The sequence below is a fragment of the Labrus bergylta genome, chromosome 18 (genome assembly GCF_963930695.1).
Source record: "Labrus bergylta chromosome 18, fLabBer1.1, whole genome shotgun sequence".
Classification (NCBI taxonomy): Eukaryota; Metazoa; Chordata; class Actinopteri; order Labriformes; family Labridae; genus Labrus; species Labrus bergylta.
In genome coordinates this window covers 10,514,381-10,534,339 of record NC_089212.1, presented here as the reverse complement: position 1 = coordinate 10,534,339, position 19,959 = coordinate 10,514,381, and the positions used below count along the sequence as shown (strand labels likewise).

The following is a 19,959-nucleotide window of genomic DNA, read 5'->3' as shown; positions in this document are numbered from 1 at the left end:
TTTCCTTATGTATGCTCCCTTTTTGTTCAGCTAATTTATGTGCCTAATTGAGGTATATGCTGGATGACTGCTCCACATTGTTTTGTCAATGTGGGATTCATTTTGTTCAGTATCTCAGGTTTCAGCTGAGTCAAGTTATGGCCTAACGCTTAAAAATAATCAAACTAAAAGAGTCTCTGTATTTATTTTTTAAAATAGAAATAAGGATATGTGACACTAATTTCAGTACATAGCCTTATATCATTGATTTGCATGTCCTGAAGTATTTCTACATTTTCATTAGTTCAAACTAATTATGTTTCTGGATTAAGGACAGTTTGACGATCCAGTGTGGATGTGAGTGCTAGAGTTCATCTGATTGGCTTAAGCCAGGATTCATGACAATAAGAAGGGAAAAAATCTGATGCACCTTCAACTTTTATTCAACATCACAACTCCTGTAGTAGACATTTGGTCTGAGAGAACAGCAGACTATGGATTTCTAGCAGTATGTCTCAACAGAAAAGCACTACAAGTATGAAATGAACAAGAGAGACAGGAGAGTTAAAACGTGGCTACAGGCCTGCATGCACAGAACGATGGAGTAAATAGACGTGTTCTGCTCTAGGTGAGTGCTGTACAAACTGCCTAGCTACTATTCAAACGGTAGGCCAGTCAATTTCTCCGCTGATAGCATTGTGTTTATAGAGCTATCAGATACTGAGTTGCAAGAGCAGTCTGGTGTATCTCACGGTAGTGTTGGGTAGCATCATGAAAGTCAAATCCGTTCAAAAAGGCACAATCCCATCCTCAACAGTCACACAACAAAAGCTTAAAGAAACATAGTCAGAGGTCATCACAAACTAAAAACTACAAATCCCACTGTTGCATCCACCAAAGTGCTCTGTGGATGGAAAGTATAGCAGCAACTTGAGTTACGAGAACATCAAATCGACTGAAGAGACAGCACACAATGTGTACGAGTCTGTATAGCAGTCTGAGTTTCCGCTGGTCCTGGGTCAGAAAACAGTCCTAAAGCAACATTTTTTTTTTTTTTAAACAGACAAAGCATGTTTATTTCAAACTAAAACAATAGGTACTCAACATAAGCATATCCCTCTGTTGATTTTCTTTTTTTCCCCCTGGCATGTCATTTTCTGTTCATGTTTACTGTATAATTGGAAACAAATTACAGACATTTATTTTGGGAGCACATTTCCATGTTTTCAGTTTAAAAATGTTCCTTTATTCCAATTATAGCAGCCATACTGGTCTCCCTGTATGCAGGCTATATGTTCTTCTTCGAAACAGAAAGCATTGTAGGTCACCACAAAAGTGTTCATTGAAAACTTTGCAGCAGCATTTTAAAAGAAGAGTAGACAGAAATGGAGCCAGCAGCTGCTGTTTTCAAGGTCTGTATCCATTGTCAAACACCCAGGATTTCTTACTCTCTTCCATAGGAAGGTCAAAGCTAATTTACCCCATATACAATTGAAACATTTTGGTAGGCAATTCAATAAAATTCGTCAAGCTTAGATTAATTAAAACGGGTGGGCGGCAATACAACTTAAAAAAAGGAAAAAGGAAATAAAACAAAGAAAATAGTCTATCAATAAATCAGCTAATGAGTCCTCTATTAAGTACACTGGTATTTGTGAGAGATAAAATCATTTGTTATTGGTTATCAGACGATAACTGATGTGAGTCTGTATTCACCATGTCCCGTGTGGTGGTGGTGGATTGCTGACATGAGTACAGAGAAGAAGAGACAACTTTACAAAATGATCTTTTACCTACTGAGTGATGATTATGTCCCCTCAGTGTCTGTGACAGTGTCTACCACAGGCTGACTCGCAGCTTCCTCCATGGGCTCACTCTGTTCATTGTCTAAGTCCTCAGGAGAGCCAAGCTGCTCCTGCTGCTGCTGCTGCTCCTCCTCCTCCTCCTCCTCCTCCTCCTCATCCTCCTCCCCCTCCTCCTCCTCATCCTCCTCCTCCTCCTCATCCTCCTCCTGCTGCTGCTGCTGCTGCTGCTCCTCCTCCTCCTCCTCCTCCTCCTCCTCTCTTTCAGGGAGCACAGAACCAGGAGAGGGTTCTTGAGTGGGCTCGGGAGAGGGTTTAGGAGATGCCTCAGGTGAGGGCTCAAGGGAGGCCTCAGGTGTAAGTTCAGCCACAGTGCTATTGTCTGTACCAGATCCATTGACCCACTGTGGTTGAGGTGAGGAAGGTCTATCTTGTGACTCCTCCTCATCCTTCTGTAGGCTTTCCTGCTCCTCCGGAGAGTGGGTCATCTCTTCAGGGGGGCTGGTAGCTTGAGTGAAGGCCACAGGAGAGTCGTGGGGTGAGGCCTCAATCAGCGGGGAGTCTTGGCATGGGGTCTCACTGTCTGGAGAATTAGAGGTTTTGGAAGGGGACTGAGGTATCGGCTGGGTTGGGGATTGTGGAGGGATTTCGGGTGGCGGAGATGACTCAGCCTGGATGGGAGCCTCAGTCTCTGGGCTCTGACCCTTGCTGTCTGATGAAAGGTCAGGTGATTGGGCAGGGGTTGGTGACTGTGTTGGAGGCGTCTCAGACAGAGCTGGGGTTTCTGACTTTGGTTCTGCCACAGCTGCTTGGCTCTGTGATGGAGGAGACTTAATCTGGGCCTGAGGCAGTGGCTGATTTAGGCCTAAAAGAGAGGGCTTTGTCTGAGCTTGAGGCAGAAGTGGGGACTGAAATCTGGGCTGAATCTGGGGGTTTAATTTAAGAGGTGCAAGCAGTTTGCCTTGACTCAGGGACAAGTTAGGATTGAGAGGTGGAGTTGGGAGCAGAGGTGTTGGAAGAGGGAGGAGAGGAGTCCAGCCCCCTCGTTCATGTTCTCTCTCACGATCTCTTTCTTTGTCACGATCTCTGTCGCGTTCCTGCTCTCTGATGCGATCTCGGGCTCGCTCTCTGTCTCTGTCCCTCTCACGCTCCCGTTCTCTCTCTCGGCTGTGGCGGTTTCCATTCATCTCCCTTCTGAAGTCAAAATCTCTCTCATCTCTGTCTCTTTGCCTGTCCCATGGGCGCCTTCGTTCATCTAGGTCTTGATGTAATTCATTGTCGAAAGGCGCTGCAGCAGCAGCAGCAGCAGCAGCAGCAGCACCACCCCGGTTCCAGGCCTGTGGCCCTCCAGTAGCCCCAGCATTTCCTGGAACCACAGCTGCTCCTCCGGCTGTCCCAGGACGGCTCTCAAAGCGGTTGGGGAAGTTCTGCCCCGGTGTGGGACGCTCTTCCTGGAAGCCCTTTGGGCCACCTGGGGCCTGTGGCCCCCCTCGCATACTATCCCGTTCATCAAAGTCTCCCCTGGTCTGGCTCCAGCGGTTATCAGGGGTGAAGCCTGCAAGAGCTTGAAGACGTCCAACTAAGCTGGTTCTTGCAGGCTGAGTCCCTGGAGTCTGGAGCAATGGAGGCCTGCCTCCTCCACCACCTCCTGGTCCTCCACCACCACCTGCAAGCGGCTCCCTGTGCTCAGGTGGAGGGGTCCTCAGCAGGCCAGTGCTCTGTTTCTCCATTGGAGGGAAGCGGTAGTCCTGGTCCTTGCCCTCATCAGCTCCAGATGACTCATCTTCTGTTTTGGATACATTTTCATTGGGTAAATTGGGGGCCCTGTTGAATGGGTCCAGCTGAGAGAAAGGAGCCCTGGCACGGGCTTGGGCCTGGAGGGAACTCTCAAGGAGGCTAGCAGCCTGCTGGGCTTGTCCCTGCTGCATTAGAAGCGGGAAGCGGGCAGCAGCCCCAGGTTGGAGGAGGTTAGGCCGCACATCAAGAGGCAGCAGGCCAGGCATCCTATGGCCAGCCAGACCAGAGTGATGCAGCGGGTGTGTGAGGGATGTAGGATGCATGCCAAGGAGACCCATCCCACTTCGGACTGCATTCTGCATGCCTGGGGACATAACACAGTAACATGAGTTAATGTTTACATTTTAGGACAAACAATAGTAACCTTTATGGCCATTATAAAAAACTTAAAGGACAACAAAAAGTAAGATATGATCAGAGTGACCCCCAAAAACAAATGTATAGTCTTCCATTTCAGTATGCTTTATCATTTCCTCACCTTGCAGTGTAAGCTCTGCAGCAGCATCCATACCGTCTACAGACTGGGCTGTCTTGTCATTAGTGGCTTGCTGAGTTTGGACTCCCAATGGGTTGAAAACACTTCCAGTGATGGCTGAGGCCATGAAGCTACCAGGAATAGTGTTGGTTGGAGGAATCATAGCGCCAAATGGTGAATCCTTCATAGATTCTTGGCTGGTTGCCACTGAGGGCTGCACAAGAGCTAAAGATGGGTACAGTAGAAGAACATATTTAATCAAAGCTAATAAACTCCAACAAAACACCTGAAAAGAAATGCCAATTTTTAAATAACTACATAGATTTGGATAAATGAATTATCGTGTTGTGGGTAATAAATACTCACAAGTAGCTGCTGTGGCCATTCCTCCTGCCTGTGCTGCCTGCATGAAACCTGCACAACAGCAAACAAACTTTGTGTAATCAAGTACATTTCTTTAAATCTATGTATATATATGACTGTTTGTGTCAGCTACCTGGTGGAGGCTGCGAAGTATTAAAGCCGGCTCTTATGAAGGGTGGTGGGGGCCCGTAGCCTGGCGGAGGTATGCCCATGGCGACAGAAAAGTTTGGAGGTACCAAACCTACAGCACTGGGAACAGCTTGGGCTACTGGCAGCTGGATGGGAGAGAAAATAGAAACTAATTAGAGGATTATAAGGTATTGGCTAAATGACATGGTACGTAACTTCCTGACCATGTCTGATAACTTTGTCACTGCTTATAGCTAAATGCAATTTTACTATTGTCATTCAAAAATTACAACAAATAAGACATGTCTGCATTTCACGCAAAGATTGAGGCAGACCCTCTCCAGTACCTGCACAGGCATCATGGTGACCTGCTGGTTGTAGGTCTCAGTCTGGGTGTTAGATGCTGCCGTCGTCTCAGCGCTTACTGGCAGACTAACAACTTCCTTAACTGGCTCAGCGTTCTTCGCTGCTTCCCATTCTGTGAAGAAAATATATATATTTTAAAAACAATCATCCAGAACGTGTTAATATTTCAAAGTCCAGAGGTATGTTTTTTTTCTAATTCAATCTTTGAATTAATTTCCTATCAGGGTTGGGAAACCCATCAAAGGATTTCATATAACCAGAAGAAACAAAACAACAAGTAAATTGAGTAGAAAACAAGATGATTAAATTTCAGGTGTCTGTGTACATACTTAAATTTAAAAAAGCACTGCTGACAAGTGATAGTGCCAATGAAAGAAAATAAGCTGATGTTAATCTTTTCACCATCATTAACTGTCTCCTGGTCAATGATTCCTCCTTCAGCAAAACCATCAAGGTCATCCAGCTTCACCTTCTCCCACGGTATGTAGGTGACGCCAAGATCTACATCCCAAAACTGCTTGTACTCTTGCTTTACCCCCTTGTTCAGAGCCCATGCAATCTGGTGGGGGAAAAAAAAAAACACGCAAATGACACAAGGAGTTTTTCAAAGACACTTCTGGGGGCACACATGTGCCTGGAAAGCTAAACTGAGGTTTTACAGTTAGAGGTCAATGGAAAATTACATTACATAAACCCACAAGGAGAATGAGAACACAGTCAATCAAATTATAAAGGTAATGCATACCTTGATGATTTTGGAGCCAATCTTAAAGGAGCCGGTGCTGAGCTTCTGGCGGGCACGGTATGCATCCTGTCTGTGGACCATACAGATGTAGGCACAGCCTCTAGGAGGGATCATCTGTAGACACATGCACAGATTACATTAAACTGGGACATAGAGGAAGGAAACAAGACATGACTGCACAGTGGATAATGAAAACGACTTAAGTGTGTGATGGATGAGAAACGAGTTAATGAGAAAAGGAGAAAGTGGGAATGTGTTGCCAAGAGGAATGAAAGTGAGTAAAAATGAAAAAATAAAAGATGGGAGACTGCAGTAAAGGAATGTGGCAGACAGTTAACAGCAGCTTCAGGTCACTGTGTGTTAATGACAAACGAAAGTTCACCAGAAAGATATCCTATTTTGTAAATCAAAGTACTGGCTCACACTGCTTTTACCACATTACAGGGTTAGGAGAGAGAAAAGTTGACTTACATTGATCGACTCAATCTGACCAAACTCTTCAAATAAGTTGGTGAGGTCCTGCTGAGTGGCCTTTTTGTCCACCTGGCCCACCCACAGAGTTGTGCTGCACACTGTGTGGGTACAGTTGAAGTATATGATTATTCATTAGAGCAGCAGCTAACAACATTTATTCATAGGACAAGGACATCAACTTACCGCTTAGAGTCTTGGATCTTATGGGAGGCAGTCCCTTCTTCTGCCGCTCCTTCTCCCGCTCTCGAGCGCGTCTTTCACTTGAGTAAGAACGAGACGACTTTCTCTTGCGGTCTCTGGAGCGCGAGCGAGACCTCTTGCGGTGTTTACGTTTGCGTGAGCCAGAGCGGGACCTGGACCGTCTTCTCTTGGGAGACCTATAGAAAAAAAACACAAAACTTTTGAAAATACTTGCCAGTTTGACTTTTGACAGGTTTACCATAACACCACAGACGTGCTCCTTTTAAATATAAACCCTTTTTTTTTTCCAGAGTTCATTATTACATGTAACATATGGGATAAAGTGTGAATTGTTTTTTTGTTTTTTCTTTGTCCTTTTCTGTTGTGTGTTTGACATGTACGGAACAAATAAAAAAATAAATGTTCACTTTACAAATTCACTTATTTCAAGAGTCAAGGCAGTGATTAGAAAGAAAGGAATTCAACAACATCATATTTAAAGCTTCTGAAGTCTTACAACACAGCTCTTATTTTATAATGTATTTGAAGCCAATATCACCTCCTTATATAAGTGATGAATAAAAATACTCTCTGGTCAGGTTTTAGTATATTTATTTATGGGGCCCATGGAGGAGACACAGTTAAGTATGTGACACTTTTGGCAGTTTTAAACATTGCAAGTCACACAGAAACATACAGCAAAAGGAAGGGAAAGTGTTAGCATGCTTCGGTTATTTTACATAAACTTTTCCTATTATAACTAATTCCAGTGACTTTGGGACAGAACTGCTTCCCATGGCCTTCAGAGCAGCCAGTCATTTTCTAACAAGGTTAAAAGATTCCAGATAAAAGTAAAAGATATTTCAGCAACATTCCAGACAGATTTAGAATTCCACACGATGACAAAACTGACCTGGAGCGCGACCTTGAGCGTGTTCTGGAACGTGTGCTTCCAATCTTCTTCTCATCTGCATCAAAAATCTCTTCCTCCATACCATCAGGGCCCTCATCAAGATCCATGTCCTACAAACAACAGAGCAAACAACAGCTGTTTACACAGAAACAAATAGGACTATGATTAATCATTTCTGTTGTTGTCCCACTGCTCAAACTTACCTGCTGCTGGTTGTCTATCGAGTCATCCACCTTGTTCTCTTGCTCAGAAAGCTGCTGCTGACTGCTACCCTGAGCAGATGAAACGGAGTTCTCTTGCCCAAAGATTGAGTCCTGCCCTTCCAAGCTTAATGCCTAGAAGATTAAAAAAAAGAGGGGTTTATACATTCAAGATTAAAGCAGAAAAAAAATGTTTGAGTGAAAATTCTCAACGTATAAAACAAGTTAAAAATACAATTTGAATAGGTGTTTTCTATCTAAGGAATAAAACTGACACATTTTTCTTTTTTGACGCTAAACATCTAGGCTACCAGATATGAGCTTGCTTCTTTTTAACAAATTCGACCTACAGCCAGGTGAATTTTATGCTTATATAGATTAACAGGTGCAGCAGGTGTTCTATACAAAACTTTAAAGAAGTGAAAGTCTGAAAAGTAAATGAAGTTAGGGGGGGTCTGGGGGGATTCTCCCATAACTATTCTAACCTACTCTGTTCTTAACCTTAAGCAGCCTTAAGTAGTAACAACACAGACATACCTTCAAATTACAAAAGTTAGAGTACAAAGGAAAAATAGTTACTTTGCAAAAATGTACCATTTACAGAATATTATTTATAAAAGATTTTAATGCATTCATGTGTTCCTCATTTTGTTGTCATTGCTACAGCTGGTGCTAATCCTACTTGAGTTATTTAAATACTGTAGCTGGGTACCTTGTGAACTCCCAGGGCATATAATAAAGATATTTTGACAAATAGTGTATTCATCCTATTTTAAATTATAAATCTGAATCTGAGCGGTAACTAGGAAACAAATTTAAGATTTTCTATAAATTCAGTGGAGTAAGAAGTTTTTTTGTTTTTTTTTAAGTACAAGAATGCTTTTTTTTCCCCCTTTCATTTTTTATTTTAAGAATGCTTTTTATTTGTACAGAACTTCAGAAAACTTCAGAAAATCAGTCGTTGTGTGTAAAAAAAGTAAACTAGTGCTAACTTGTTAAGCTAATATAACGTAAGAATTGTGTCATCAAACGGTCAACTTTAAAGGTGATTCACGTCGCGCGGTGCTCTGTGTGGGTACTGTGTCACCTGTTGTCTTGACGCGCGTTCCTAAAGGAGTGTGTCCGATAGCGGAGCACTCTGCCACTCTCTGCTCTGCCTGCACGTAATAATACTTTAACGGTAAACCTTGTCATGTTACAGATTGTTATTTCCCTGGTATTTTCTTCTTTGGTCTGGTAAATAAATTGCACACTGAAGCCTAAAAAAAAAGTCTGGACATGACGAGCGGTGCACGCTGATGTTCGCTACCACAATAAAAGCCTCCTACACAGAGCAGTCTTCACGTAGCAGATACAAGTTCTGACTGTAACCTACATTGTGGTTGCCACACAGACGCAAAACTACACTTGTGTTACAGGGTTCAAATAAATGCCTGACATTAAAAACAGCAGTTTGTACGTTTGTCATTAACCCACATTCTGCTCGACTTTTTTTGTCTGATTGACACTGACTAAAACTTTTAAACTGATGGAAATCCGTCGTAGCGACGGAGAACTTCAATGCCTGTATATTTTGTGTAGTTTATGATAAATCAATGCAGGCAAGTGGAGTGTATTTACACAAATCATGTTTGTTTTTTATAAGAAGGGAATCTAGAGAGAGTGGGCAATGACATGTGGGGAAGGTGCTGTGGTTCAGATTCAAACCTGGGCCACTTGCTAGGGAGGACTACAGCCTCTGCATATGGGGTGCAACCCAACAACGGTAGTCTTTTTTCATTTGAATTACTAAACTGAGGCATTTGAATAGCTTGCAGGTACTGTGATATTAGGAACATACTCTATGCCTGGTGATAAAGAGTTATTACTAACAGTATAAGCTGTTTATGTCTATATGTGCAGACCCTGCAAGTGAAATGTGGAGCCTACAGGATGTGTAGGAAACAAACAAGTTGATTTGATTGTGGATACGTTTTTCAACTATTTATACACCTAATTTGTCAACTGACTTAAAGCTATTTACTATCTAATGTGGTTAAAGCTGCAACATGGGAAGCAAATATATATCTATTAAAAAGGAAGCCTGAGCACATCATCAGTCCTGAATAACATTCCTCAGGATTATTGATCTGTGTGTGTGCATTGTGTGTGTCTACCTTCTGCTGGTGCTGCTGGTGCTCTAAAAGCTGCTTCTGAAACTGCTCCAGGTTCTGCTGTTGAAGCTGTTCTGCCAGCTGATGGAAGAGAGAGCTGTTGATGGGCTCTGACACCATGGGCCTGAAAGAGGTCAGCAGCACAATGTATCACAATTTAGTTTTAGTTTTAGAAAAATAACACCTTCGTCAATAAAGACACTGAACTCACATTTGAGATGAGGATGCGTCCTTTTTAGATTCTTCACCACGTTCAGAATCATTTCCAAAATCGAAAGGGCCCAGGAGCTTCTGCAAGACACAAACATCAAATTGTCATTAAGAGGCATCAGGGGAAGGAACAACTACATACAATTTGACTGCTGACTGGAGCATTACCTTATTAAAAGAGGAGACCCGCTGCTCCAGGGGGTTGAGGCTATTTGCAGTAGCAGCAGCAGTAAGTTGAGCTGTCAGAGCTTGCAACTGCACCACCAGGCCAGCATCCAAGGCCTGCAGCAGGGAGGGCTGGGGCTTCTGCTGCTGCAACTGTAGACTCTGTACCAGCTGCTGCAGCTAAAACAGACCATAAAACATAGTATTTTTATTTCATCTTTTACACCAATAGCTAAACAAACTACACAGGTTATTCAAGCAAAATGACTGTTCTTCCAGAACAAAAATGTTTTAATCAACAGCTCAGATGTTGGTTATAAATGTTGACTAACCTGTTGTCCCTGGGGACTCTGTAGGATCTGTGCCACTGCAGCAACAGTGTCTGTGTTGGTAATCTGGGAAGCCCAATCAGGCAGACCCTGGACTATGTTAGCCGGGGTTGCCGGGGTAGGTGGCGTGCCTAGACACACAGAGACAGTGGTGATGAAGTAAATGTATTACAATAATCACGGTGTGTGTGTGTGTGTGCATTTCACAACTTTGTAACCTACCAGGTGTAGTGTTATTGACGGGAGCAGCACTGCTGGGCATGACAGGTGTGACACTGGGAGGTAGAATCCCTGCAGCCATGTCCAACAGAGGCTGGATGATGTCACTTTTGAATACCGCATTCTTTTGCCACAGGTTCAAAACTCGCACTATCTTGCTCTGGAAACACAGAGAACGAAGACGGTAACAACAGTTAATAAAAAAAAAGTGGACTTTCAACCTTTGAGATCTCTGATTTTTCAAATATGTCTATAAATATAAGACATTGAAGATATGTTTATTTCCTTTATCATGGAGGTTAAATCATTTTATTTTTCTAAACACATTAAATGACTGATCATTAACTCGAGAAATCAGAATAATGCAAAAAAAATGTGAGCCCTTTGCCACTCGTTGATTTAATCCTTTAGACACCTTCCTGTAAAATGTAGGCATACTCTCTATTAAAGGGGTCTGATATCAATTATCATGACACCATTACAAGCTACAAAAAGAACCCATTATAAACTGTCTGACCTTGTCATCTGAAGGGCACCGGTAGAGGTGCTGAAACGTTGGAATGATGTTCTTGCTGAAACGTGGAGCAAAAACATCCTTCTCTGTTCCAAACTGGTGTCGCGACTGTCTGACGATGGAGTCGATGACATACAGCCCTGGGACCTTGTATTCTGGTTTGCACTGTAGACACAGATATGTACAGCTGGAGTTAGTACATTTTAATAACGGGGAAATATTTGATAAATTATGGCAGCAGCATGATATTTAAACTATTAGGGAGATCCATCTTTATTCACATGTATTCACAGTATACATCTCATAATCATTCTTAATTAACAGTTAAGGTTTCCTTAAAAAAATGAAAACATTCAGTAAATTTAGCCCCCAAAATCCCTCTTTAAACAGCTCACCTTTTGTATGAACTTCTCCACGCTCTGGACAACGTGCTTGTAAAACTGAAAGACAAAAAAGGAACAAGAAGAATTTTGAGTCACTTGAACAACAGTATTTTACATTATGTTTGGGGAAACACATGGCTGACATGGTCAATAACGGCAGGGGTAGCCTTAAGGTAATTTACGTTAGAGTTTTCATATGAACCTCAAAACTTGAGGTGGGGTTTCTCCAACACGACACACAGCAACAAAATATACAGAATCATGGTCATGGCTTTATGCCTGTTGCAGGTTCAATGATAAGAAAAGAGTTGCAAAATAGACATATGAATTTAGACTTAAGTACATTTCCACTTGTCTGTGTTTTGGTACACCTTATAATGTTGCTGTTACACATTTAAATATATGGCAGTAACCTGTACCACATTAGCCCATGTGTTCAACAACTCAAAGTACATTGTTCCTAGTTCTCCAAAAGCCAGATTAAAGAGAGAGGTCATCTAACTGCTCTTAGAAATATGACAATTTTGTTTTGGATGATAATTTGGTCTGTCATCCTAATAAACCCTAAACTAATTTCACATTATAGGCTAAATATAGAGTCCGCTTTACGATGCTATAATGGGAATGTTTGCCTTTACATCAATGCTCTGTGTAGTTTGACTGAAACACAATATCAACAAATAGCTAAGAAAAAGATACTGGTGAAGGGAATAAACGTCACCAACCCCTCACTCTCACTCCAAGTGAAGTCTCCTGATTCTATCCTGCTACATCAGGTCATTCATGACTTTCTGTTGAAAAAATACTAGGGGAGGTTGCAGGAAAAAACTCTGGATAAAGTCCAAGTGAAAACATTTGGCTATTTGTGTTCACATATGCAGCTCCTTCTGAAATTATCAGGAATGCAAGAATGAAAGTTTCTGTGTGACCACACAGGTATTCAGCATAGGCCTGCAACAAACAACTTTTTTTTTTACAGTTGACAAGTCATCGAACATTGAAATGATTAATCGACTCATTGCATAATGTTTTGGGCAAATGCTTCATAATTTATCTATCAGAAATTAGCTTTAACATTACTCATTCACACTCAAACTATGTCATTAAAAATTCAGCCTTAATTTAGCTTTATTTTTGTCTTGGATTTTAACGTAACTAGTGTTAATGCAAGACTGATAATTTAGTTTAAATCCATATGATTATAACACCACGGTCAGAGTTTGCTCTGAAATGAGAAAGCAATGAGGGGGAGAGAAGAAGATAAAGCATTCTAAGGGAAAGGTTTGCAGGATAGTGACTGAAACTGTAAATACGACAGAAATCGCTGCATGGCTGAAACTTTGGATTGTGAAGATGAATGCAGGGTGTCTTCCCTTCAAATAATTTCACATAACCAACATGCTCACTTGACAAGCAAGGTCTGCTTTAAAAATCCCGCTTATGATCTTATCTTATACAGGGGATAAACTACGTGGGTAGTAGAGCGAGTGAAGAAAGGGACCGAAAGTCAGCCAGTGCGTGTGTGAGTTACGTTGTGGTCATGACCGGAGCAGCTGAGGAAGAGCCATTGGTAGCTGTTAGGAATAGCAGGACGAATGCAGCCAACAGTTTAAGCTGTGTGTCCAACAATAAACGCCACAACTTCTACCTGGCTCCTGTGTGTTGCATACCGCTTGCAGCTGACAAGTTAAAATTGGGGGTTATCACAAGTAGCAGACCAAGAAGTCTCTCCTATGCTTTGTCACTATGGTCAGGACTCTGATGTAAGAAAGAAAGAAAACTTTAATTTGCAGTGTCGAGGGTGAAATGATCTCTGAGTTTAGAAGTTTGAGAACCTGATGGTGTTACATCTGCAGCCCCCATTATGTTATGCTTTGTTTTTCTGTCGCTTCCCTATCACTGTTTTGCATACATAACTCTCAGCAGAGATAGTGAGGGGGCAAGATGACTCACTCCGCTCAGCAAGACAGATCCAGAAAAACGATGAACACAAAAACATGCACATTAACCAACTAATGATCAACAATTGAATTCTTCAGGGACTCATTCTGTCATAGATTTCTGTCACAGTTTGCTGGTTTAACTATGAACACAAGCTTGCTACGCTGTGTTCAAGTCAGTTTAACTTGACAAAAGTGTGGCAGTCAAAGCCATTAGACATGACGGGCTTCAGAGCTCAGTGGGGCTGTTCTTCAAATTTCTCAGTTGCAAGTTTTATAGCAAAAGTATTCTGCTATTTGAGAGTTGCTAAAAACACCACCTAATGTTTATATCTGGTCATTGTTGCAAGACACTTGAACTCTCAGCTTTCAGTCATCAGCCTTGCATGATTTAGTACATGTGGTTTTTTAGTCAAATACCACATTAAAAGTAGCCAGCCAGAAAAAGAGGAGTATACAGCTATTAAGTGACGGCTGACATGTTGGGAACTCTTCAGATACTGGCTGTGTCTGGTTAAATTATTAATAAACCACTAACTATAGGGATAAGCTATAATAAAAAAGACCATGCAAAGTAGTAGTTGAAGACAGACTAGTTACTAACATGTCAATGACCTACTTAGAAATCACGTATATTAAATGGTAAAGGGCATAACAAAGTAAGAAGGAAAAAAAAAAACAACTTAACTTAACAAAATAGAAAATTGTAATGGAGCTTTTTTTTTTTTTTTTTTAAATTGTCCAGACATGTTTCCTTGCAGCTTTTATATATGAAACCAGTGCAGTCATTGCACTGTTGTGCATATATATTTTTTTAAATTCACAAAATGTATACCACGAATACCACAGCAACAATTTGGTCTCATGATTTGGAGTTTTATTTCAGCAAACTACAATACCGAAACCACGCTGTTACTCCTGTCAACAACAGCCACTTAAAAGAGAGATAAAAGAAAAGGCTCAGATCTCCAAATTCAAAAGATCATCCATGCATTGACAGCAGTGGAATAGAACTGTATAAATATCTGACTCTTTATAAAAGTGTCCTACAAAAGTTCTTCAATCAGCCAGTAGATGGAGTGAAAGAACAAGGGAATGAATGACCAAGGTTAGCGTTAAACATAAAAACCACTTCAAGTCTAGCTTCTAGCTGGAATCTTTAGATCATTTGGCTTTTAACAAACAACAACAATGAAATCATTCCTCCCAGACATTTCCTTGTCAAATTTACCGATTGGAGAAATAGGTATTGAAACACTTATACGTATTACCTAAGTGGCTAAAAGTTGTAAATGGTTTCAAATGATGAAGCGTTCTTGTGTCCTCTTTTGTATCTTTTCTTTTCTAGTGTTCACCAGGAACATTTTCACACAATGATAAATGCATTATGTGAACATAGACTTTAAGAGTTTTTGTGTTTCTGCACATTTCAGCCCAGCAGAATTTCTACCCAGCAGTATTGTTCCATAAAGTCGTCCAAATAACACACTCACGTTTGAAAGTTTCACTTGTGATGCCACTTTCACAACAGGAGAGCCTTGTCTCAGGAGAAGAGTTGTTAATGAGGCAGCAATACTAAGTGCAGAGTACCATCAACACAGCAGTGTCACAAGCATTACAGCAAAAAGAGACATTAAAGGGGACCTCTCTCTATCGCTCTGATCACCTGCAGAGCATAAACAAACTACTCAGAACACAAAGGTTACAGGTGGACAAGCAATGATCTCAGATGGTGATCGTTCACTGATAAAAAAAAGAAAAATGCAAAAATGGTGAGAGAATATACTTAGGAGGTCAAATCCTGGCTACCTACCCAAGTAGTCTATGTGTGAGAAACACTAATAGTTAAGTTAATTGCTCTTCAGGTCAGAAACCCCTTAATACCAGATGAATCTGTTAGAATCACATCCCTGTTTAAGATTTTGAATTGAAACCAAAACCTTGGATGATGCTGATAGTTTGCTGTGCTGCAACCTATGGTTAATTCAGATGATACCAAAATCGTCAGACATCGTTTTGATACTCAATATCACACATGTCAGTTATTGTTCGGCCTTTTCAAACTGTGTTCCCACACAGTGACAGTAAACATGTATACCCCTACTTTCTAAGATTTTTTCCCTAGAATTGTATGATTCAAATTTTGAAAAGGAAGCATTTCAAGTTTAATAGCTAAATATTTGAATACTTATGAAGTCATTCTGTTAAAGAAGTCATACCATATAACCCACATGGGGTGCTGCAGTAACTTTAATGTGCATTTCAAAATGATTTTAAATGATTTATTTTTTTATACTAAAAAAATAAATCACTTCCTGAACATCATATCCATGACAAACTTGAGTATGGCACCTATTGCTTCACCCTGGGGTTGTTTATTAAAAACTTGCATGCTTTTTTACAGTGAACATATACAGCAGAGTTTTACAGACAGGGCCCCTCAAAATGTTTGCATCAACTGACAGAGGGACGCCTTTAGGTGTTGCTTAAGGATTTCGAAAATGTAGTTTCTGCTTGGAGGTGGCAGAGGCTGCAGCAGCATTGGCAGCAGCTTAAGCTCATAGCTCTGCCAGCTCTCTAATTTCATCACAAAAAATCCCCTTTAAGAACTTGTGACTAGTACATCTGAGTGACTCCTTTATTGATTAAGCAGGAAAACAGCAAACGGAAAGACGACAGACAGTTAATGACACTACAGAAAACAGCTCACTTCAAGCAATGCCTTAGACTCCAGTTAAACAACTGGATTTCACATCTCAGCCTGCTGAAATCACCACTTTTAGTTCAAGCAACAAGATGTTTAACATTGAAACCATCAGGTAAACTGGTATTCCCCCCTCTACAAGTTTCAGCAAATAACAGCAAGATACACTAAGTGTACTAGCTTGCAGCACATCACTTTCTGTCTGTGTGGGGCTTTGACATAGACTATGCACTGGATTAGAATTGCATCTCCATTTCAAGAGGTCTACCTGCTGAAGGGGTGTTAAAATGATGACTTGCTTGTCTTGAGTCCAAGATGATTAAATTAATTGGACTGTGACTCAAGGTCTGAGGAGCGACTGTAAATACTATAGCTCCTAACAGTGTTATTGTAAGTATCTTTGCCAAAGCTCACTTAATTTAATGACAAACTAGGGATGTAACAGTATCAACATTTTCAGGGGTCGACATGTTTATTTTGTTTACTCTTATCTGAGGGTATATTTTAATATTAGTTTGTATTTACATCAAATGTATTTTTTCCCCTCTATTTCAATTTTGTGACAAACAACTTTAACCTACTCATCTTATCCATGCACAGACACAAACACTAACACCAGGAGTACGCCTTGTGTTTTGAAAAAATCCACTCGATATTCTGTTAATTTTTGGAGTTCAGCACAGCATCAGCAGCAAGCATCTGTACTTTAACATCATACATGAGAAGCTTCAGTTATGATAGGAGCAAGGCATCTCAATCAGTGCATTTACGGACAGTGGACCTGTTGTCTCCCTCTCTCTGAAGCTGCTGTGATTCTGCTCTATTGGCTTAGCTGCGGCATGTCTCACTGCAGGAGTCAAGAGGAATTTCTCTTTTTTTTTTTAAACAGGAGTTTTATTATGTTGCACCGAGCTGCAGAAGGCTCCTCGCTTGTGCATGTACGCACGCTCCCCCGCTCTCTTTCTCTCTCTCGTGCTCAAATAAAAATGTTAAGGGGAGCTAAGGGGCTTTCAAATTGGAATAAATTTGAAGTTGGGAGTGAAGTCCGTCTTGACATGTTTAATACATTTGAGCTGGATTACAAGATTTCAAATACATCAATTTTTCAGAGCCTAACAAAAAATATCATCAAATTAAAAACTTAGTATAACAAATACTGTTTAAAGTAGAGCTAGTGTCGATCACAAACGATGCCTGAATGATGCCTGCAATTCATTTATGATAAAGATATATCTCTGTTTTCATTATTCTTCTACTACCACAACAGCATGACTGTCCTGTCCAACCAGACCATAGTGAGGTTTTTTTTCATCTCGTTAAATTTGTTTGAATTTTTGTATCTTGGGGGAATTTATAATTTTGTTTTTGGTGTTTTGTAGAATGTTGTAAAGCCCACATAGTTTGTCATGGATTCTGCTTTGGCAGGGAACTGGTGGTCTTAAACCATTTTATTATTCTAATTTATAACAGAAAACCTGGGCTACAATCTGTGTCCAAATGTACAGTCTGAGTGTAGTGAGCAGACTTGTGAGAGGGACAGCAGTGAAGCTGTAGGCAGTGGCTGTCTTTCAACTATGACACATACATGTGGGCGTCTATTAAACGCTGAAGCTTCAGCAGTTATTAACAAGATGATCTCCCAAGAAGCATTAACAAAACACTGGTATCACAGGAAATCACATTTAATTCTGAGTTATTTGTTATGTATTTTAACTGGCCTAAGAAGGGTCAGTGGAACGTGCAATCTTCTGGTCCAGAGTCTTTCAATCTGTATCAGGCTAAAAATCTCTCAAAAACTTGGATGCCATGTTGCACTAAGAGATACACAAGTAAAAAAAAAAAAAAAAAAAGAGCCACTCTGGGGCGCTGGTGGCACAGTGGTTAGTGCACGTGCCCCATGTATGGAGGCTATAATCCTCAACGCGGGCGGCCCAGGTTCTAATCCAGCCTGTGGCTCATTTCCTTTTTTACTCTCTCTCTCCCTGATTTCCAGCTCTATCAACTGTCCTATCTCTCCATTAAAAGGCCCAAAAAGCCCAAAAATAAATCTTAAAAAATAAAATAAAAAAAGAGCCACTCTGGCTAAACACTAACAATACTGTGACAACAGAACGGATGTTCAATGCAGCATCAGAGTAAGGCAACAAGATTGCATTCTGATCTACGTGTTCCAAGAGCAACACCATTACTCGACAGTCTCTGCTGATGACGTCCAGTGAAGTTGGCAGAACCACTTTCACATCACAGACTCTGAATAAATGACCACATAAGTTATCACCTGCTTTGCTGGGCTGCCTCCGCCTAATTTTGTACCGCACTGGCCCTCGTCACAGTCTGATGGGTGTTTTAATGGATATCAAAGTTTTCCAAGTAAAGCACCTGTTTTTGTCATTTCTAACTGCAATTCTTCTATCATCCCTATCAATGATTTTGTCCTAAAATTGTACACATGCGCTGATCTCCAAACACGCGTTCAGCTGCTGAGGGATCGTTCATTTGAGACAGCTCTGACAGTTAACAGTCCAGACTGCAGATTTCATAAACTTCTCTGACAGACCTGAAAGTCACACAGAGTAACACAAGGCTTCATGGTTAAATGTGCCGTCTTATTGTGTCTTCACTTCTGTCCGAATGCTTTCTGACTCTATCTCTGGAACTGCAAAAGTATAATACATGTAAATATTATTTATTGAATATTCAGCGCTGTCACATCTTGGCAACAGCGGTGTGGCGTGTGATTAAAAGCTTCAACATGACGAGTCGCTGAGGTATTAAAGAAGTACCACTGAAGAAAAAACAATGATAAACTAATTTTTTAAAGTTAAAACTCGTTATTGCCACAAACAACATTCACCCTTCTGGCCATGGTTTAAAAAAGGCATATGTCTATAGTGGAGAACCTTGAAAAAAATAGTTCCTTACTGCAGTAAAAATATATTAATTGAGTTATGTTAAAAATGTATAATTCTGTGTGGTAAGAATACAGCTTAAGTGATGAAGTAAACTCCTCTTTGTGTCTTTCATGTTCAATATCAGACTCCATGTGAATGATTACACTTTAAATCTGCTTGAATCTGCTAGGGAATTTGACATCCATGCTGAAAGTACCAGAGGTTTTAAAAAAATGTTTTTGCCAGAAATATACCACAAAAGAAGAATTACTGTGGTTGATGCTAAAAACTTTGTGTGGAAATGAACACAGAGCTTTTCTTTTGCATTGTTTTTCATTTTGGACTGGGCATGCTCATTTATAAGATATATTACGTTTTAATGTGAGATCCTTTCTTACGTTTCAAAATTATTAGAATTTCTAATTTTGCCAGTACGCATGATACATTATGCACATATACAAGTTAGGAAAGGTAACACGCCCTCATTCTGAGCCGGGAAAAACCCTGGACCCTAATCAGGTCAAATAAATTAACATACTTTTGGTTGTGCAATGGCTACACAGAACTATTAAGTTATTATTACAGATAAAGATTAAGACAACCACATTAGAGAGAGGAGAAATCACTGATTGCCAACATGGCAGTCTATACAGTGAAATACGGTGCATGAATAAAAGACCCTTTTCCATGTGGGTTGCACAACATATACTTGAAGTAACATAATTTTAAAAAAGGTACTCATCTGGCTGCAAGCTTTCAAAAACAGCTTTCACAGAATATTTACATTATCTTGTCAACTAGTGTTGGTGCAAAACTATTCATCTGAGATACTCTGCTATAAATATTGCAGACAGTGCTTAGAGTATAAAACTAGAGAGAGAGAGAGAGAGAGAGAGCGCTCTGCTGTATGGTTGAGGCAGACGTTTATGTGAGGCAGCCTTTGACTGGGTATATTACCGTTATCAGTGGCACCTTGGTTAAATGCTTGAAAATATTGGGGCTTCAAATGTGGGCTGTTGATTGTGCAG

General features: G+C 40.7%; 1 protein-coding gene across 1 annotated transcript in view; it reads right to left on the bottom strand.

Moving 5' to 3' along the window:
* Nucleotides 1-399: 399 nt before the first annotated feature.
* Nucleotides 400-19,959, bottom strand: part of scaf8 (SR-related CTD-associated factor 8) — a 32,877-nt gene continuing 13,317 nt past the window's right edge. The window contains exons 3-20 of the mRNA XM_020645021.3: nucleotides 11,409-11,453; nucleotides 11,017-11,178; nucleotides 10,503-10,659; nucleotides 10,284-10,411; nucleotides 9,955-10,131; nucleotides 9,788-9,867; nucleotides 9,580-9,700; nucleotides 7,427-7,558; nucleotides 7,224-7,333; nucleotides 6,314-6,507; nucleotides 6,128-6,228; nucleotides 5,657-5,770; nucleotides 5,314-5,470; nucleotides 4,893-5,023; nucleotides 4,550-4,691; nucleotides 4,420-4,467; nucleotides 4,057-4,278; nucleotides 400-3,882 (exon numbers count right to left, since the gene is read on the bottom strand). Of these exons, the coding sequence (XP_020500677.2) occupies nucleotides 1,787-3,882; nucleotides 4,057-4,278; nucleotides 4,420-4,467; nucleotides 4,550-4,691; nucleotides 4,893-5,023; nucleotides 5,314-5,470; nucleotides 5,657-5,770; nucleotides 6,128-6,228; nucleotides 6,314-6,507; nucleotides 7,224-7,333; nucleotides 7,427-7,558; nucleotides 9,580-9,700; nucleotides 9,788-9,867; nucleotides 9,955-10,131; nucleotides 10,284-10,411; nucleotides 10,503-10,659; nucleotides 11,017-11,178; nucleotides 11,409-11,453 (4,317 nt within the window). The 3' untranslated portion in view covers nucleotides 400-1,786. The remainder of the gene's footprint in view (nucleotides 3,883-4,056; nucleotides 4,279-4,419; nucleotides 4,468-4,549; nucleotides 4,692-4,892; nucleotides 5,024-5,313; nucleotides 5,471-5,656; nucleotides 5,771-6,127; nucleotides 6,229-6,313; nucleotides 6,508-7,223; nucleotides 7,334-7,426; nucleotides 7,559-9,579; nucleotides 9,701-9,787; nucleotides 9,868-9,954; nucleotides 10,132-10,283; nucleotides 10,412-10,502; nucleotides 10,660-11,016; nucleotides 11,179-11,408; nucleotides 11,454-19,959) is intronic.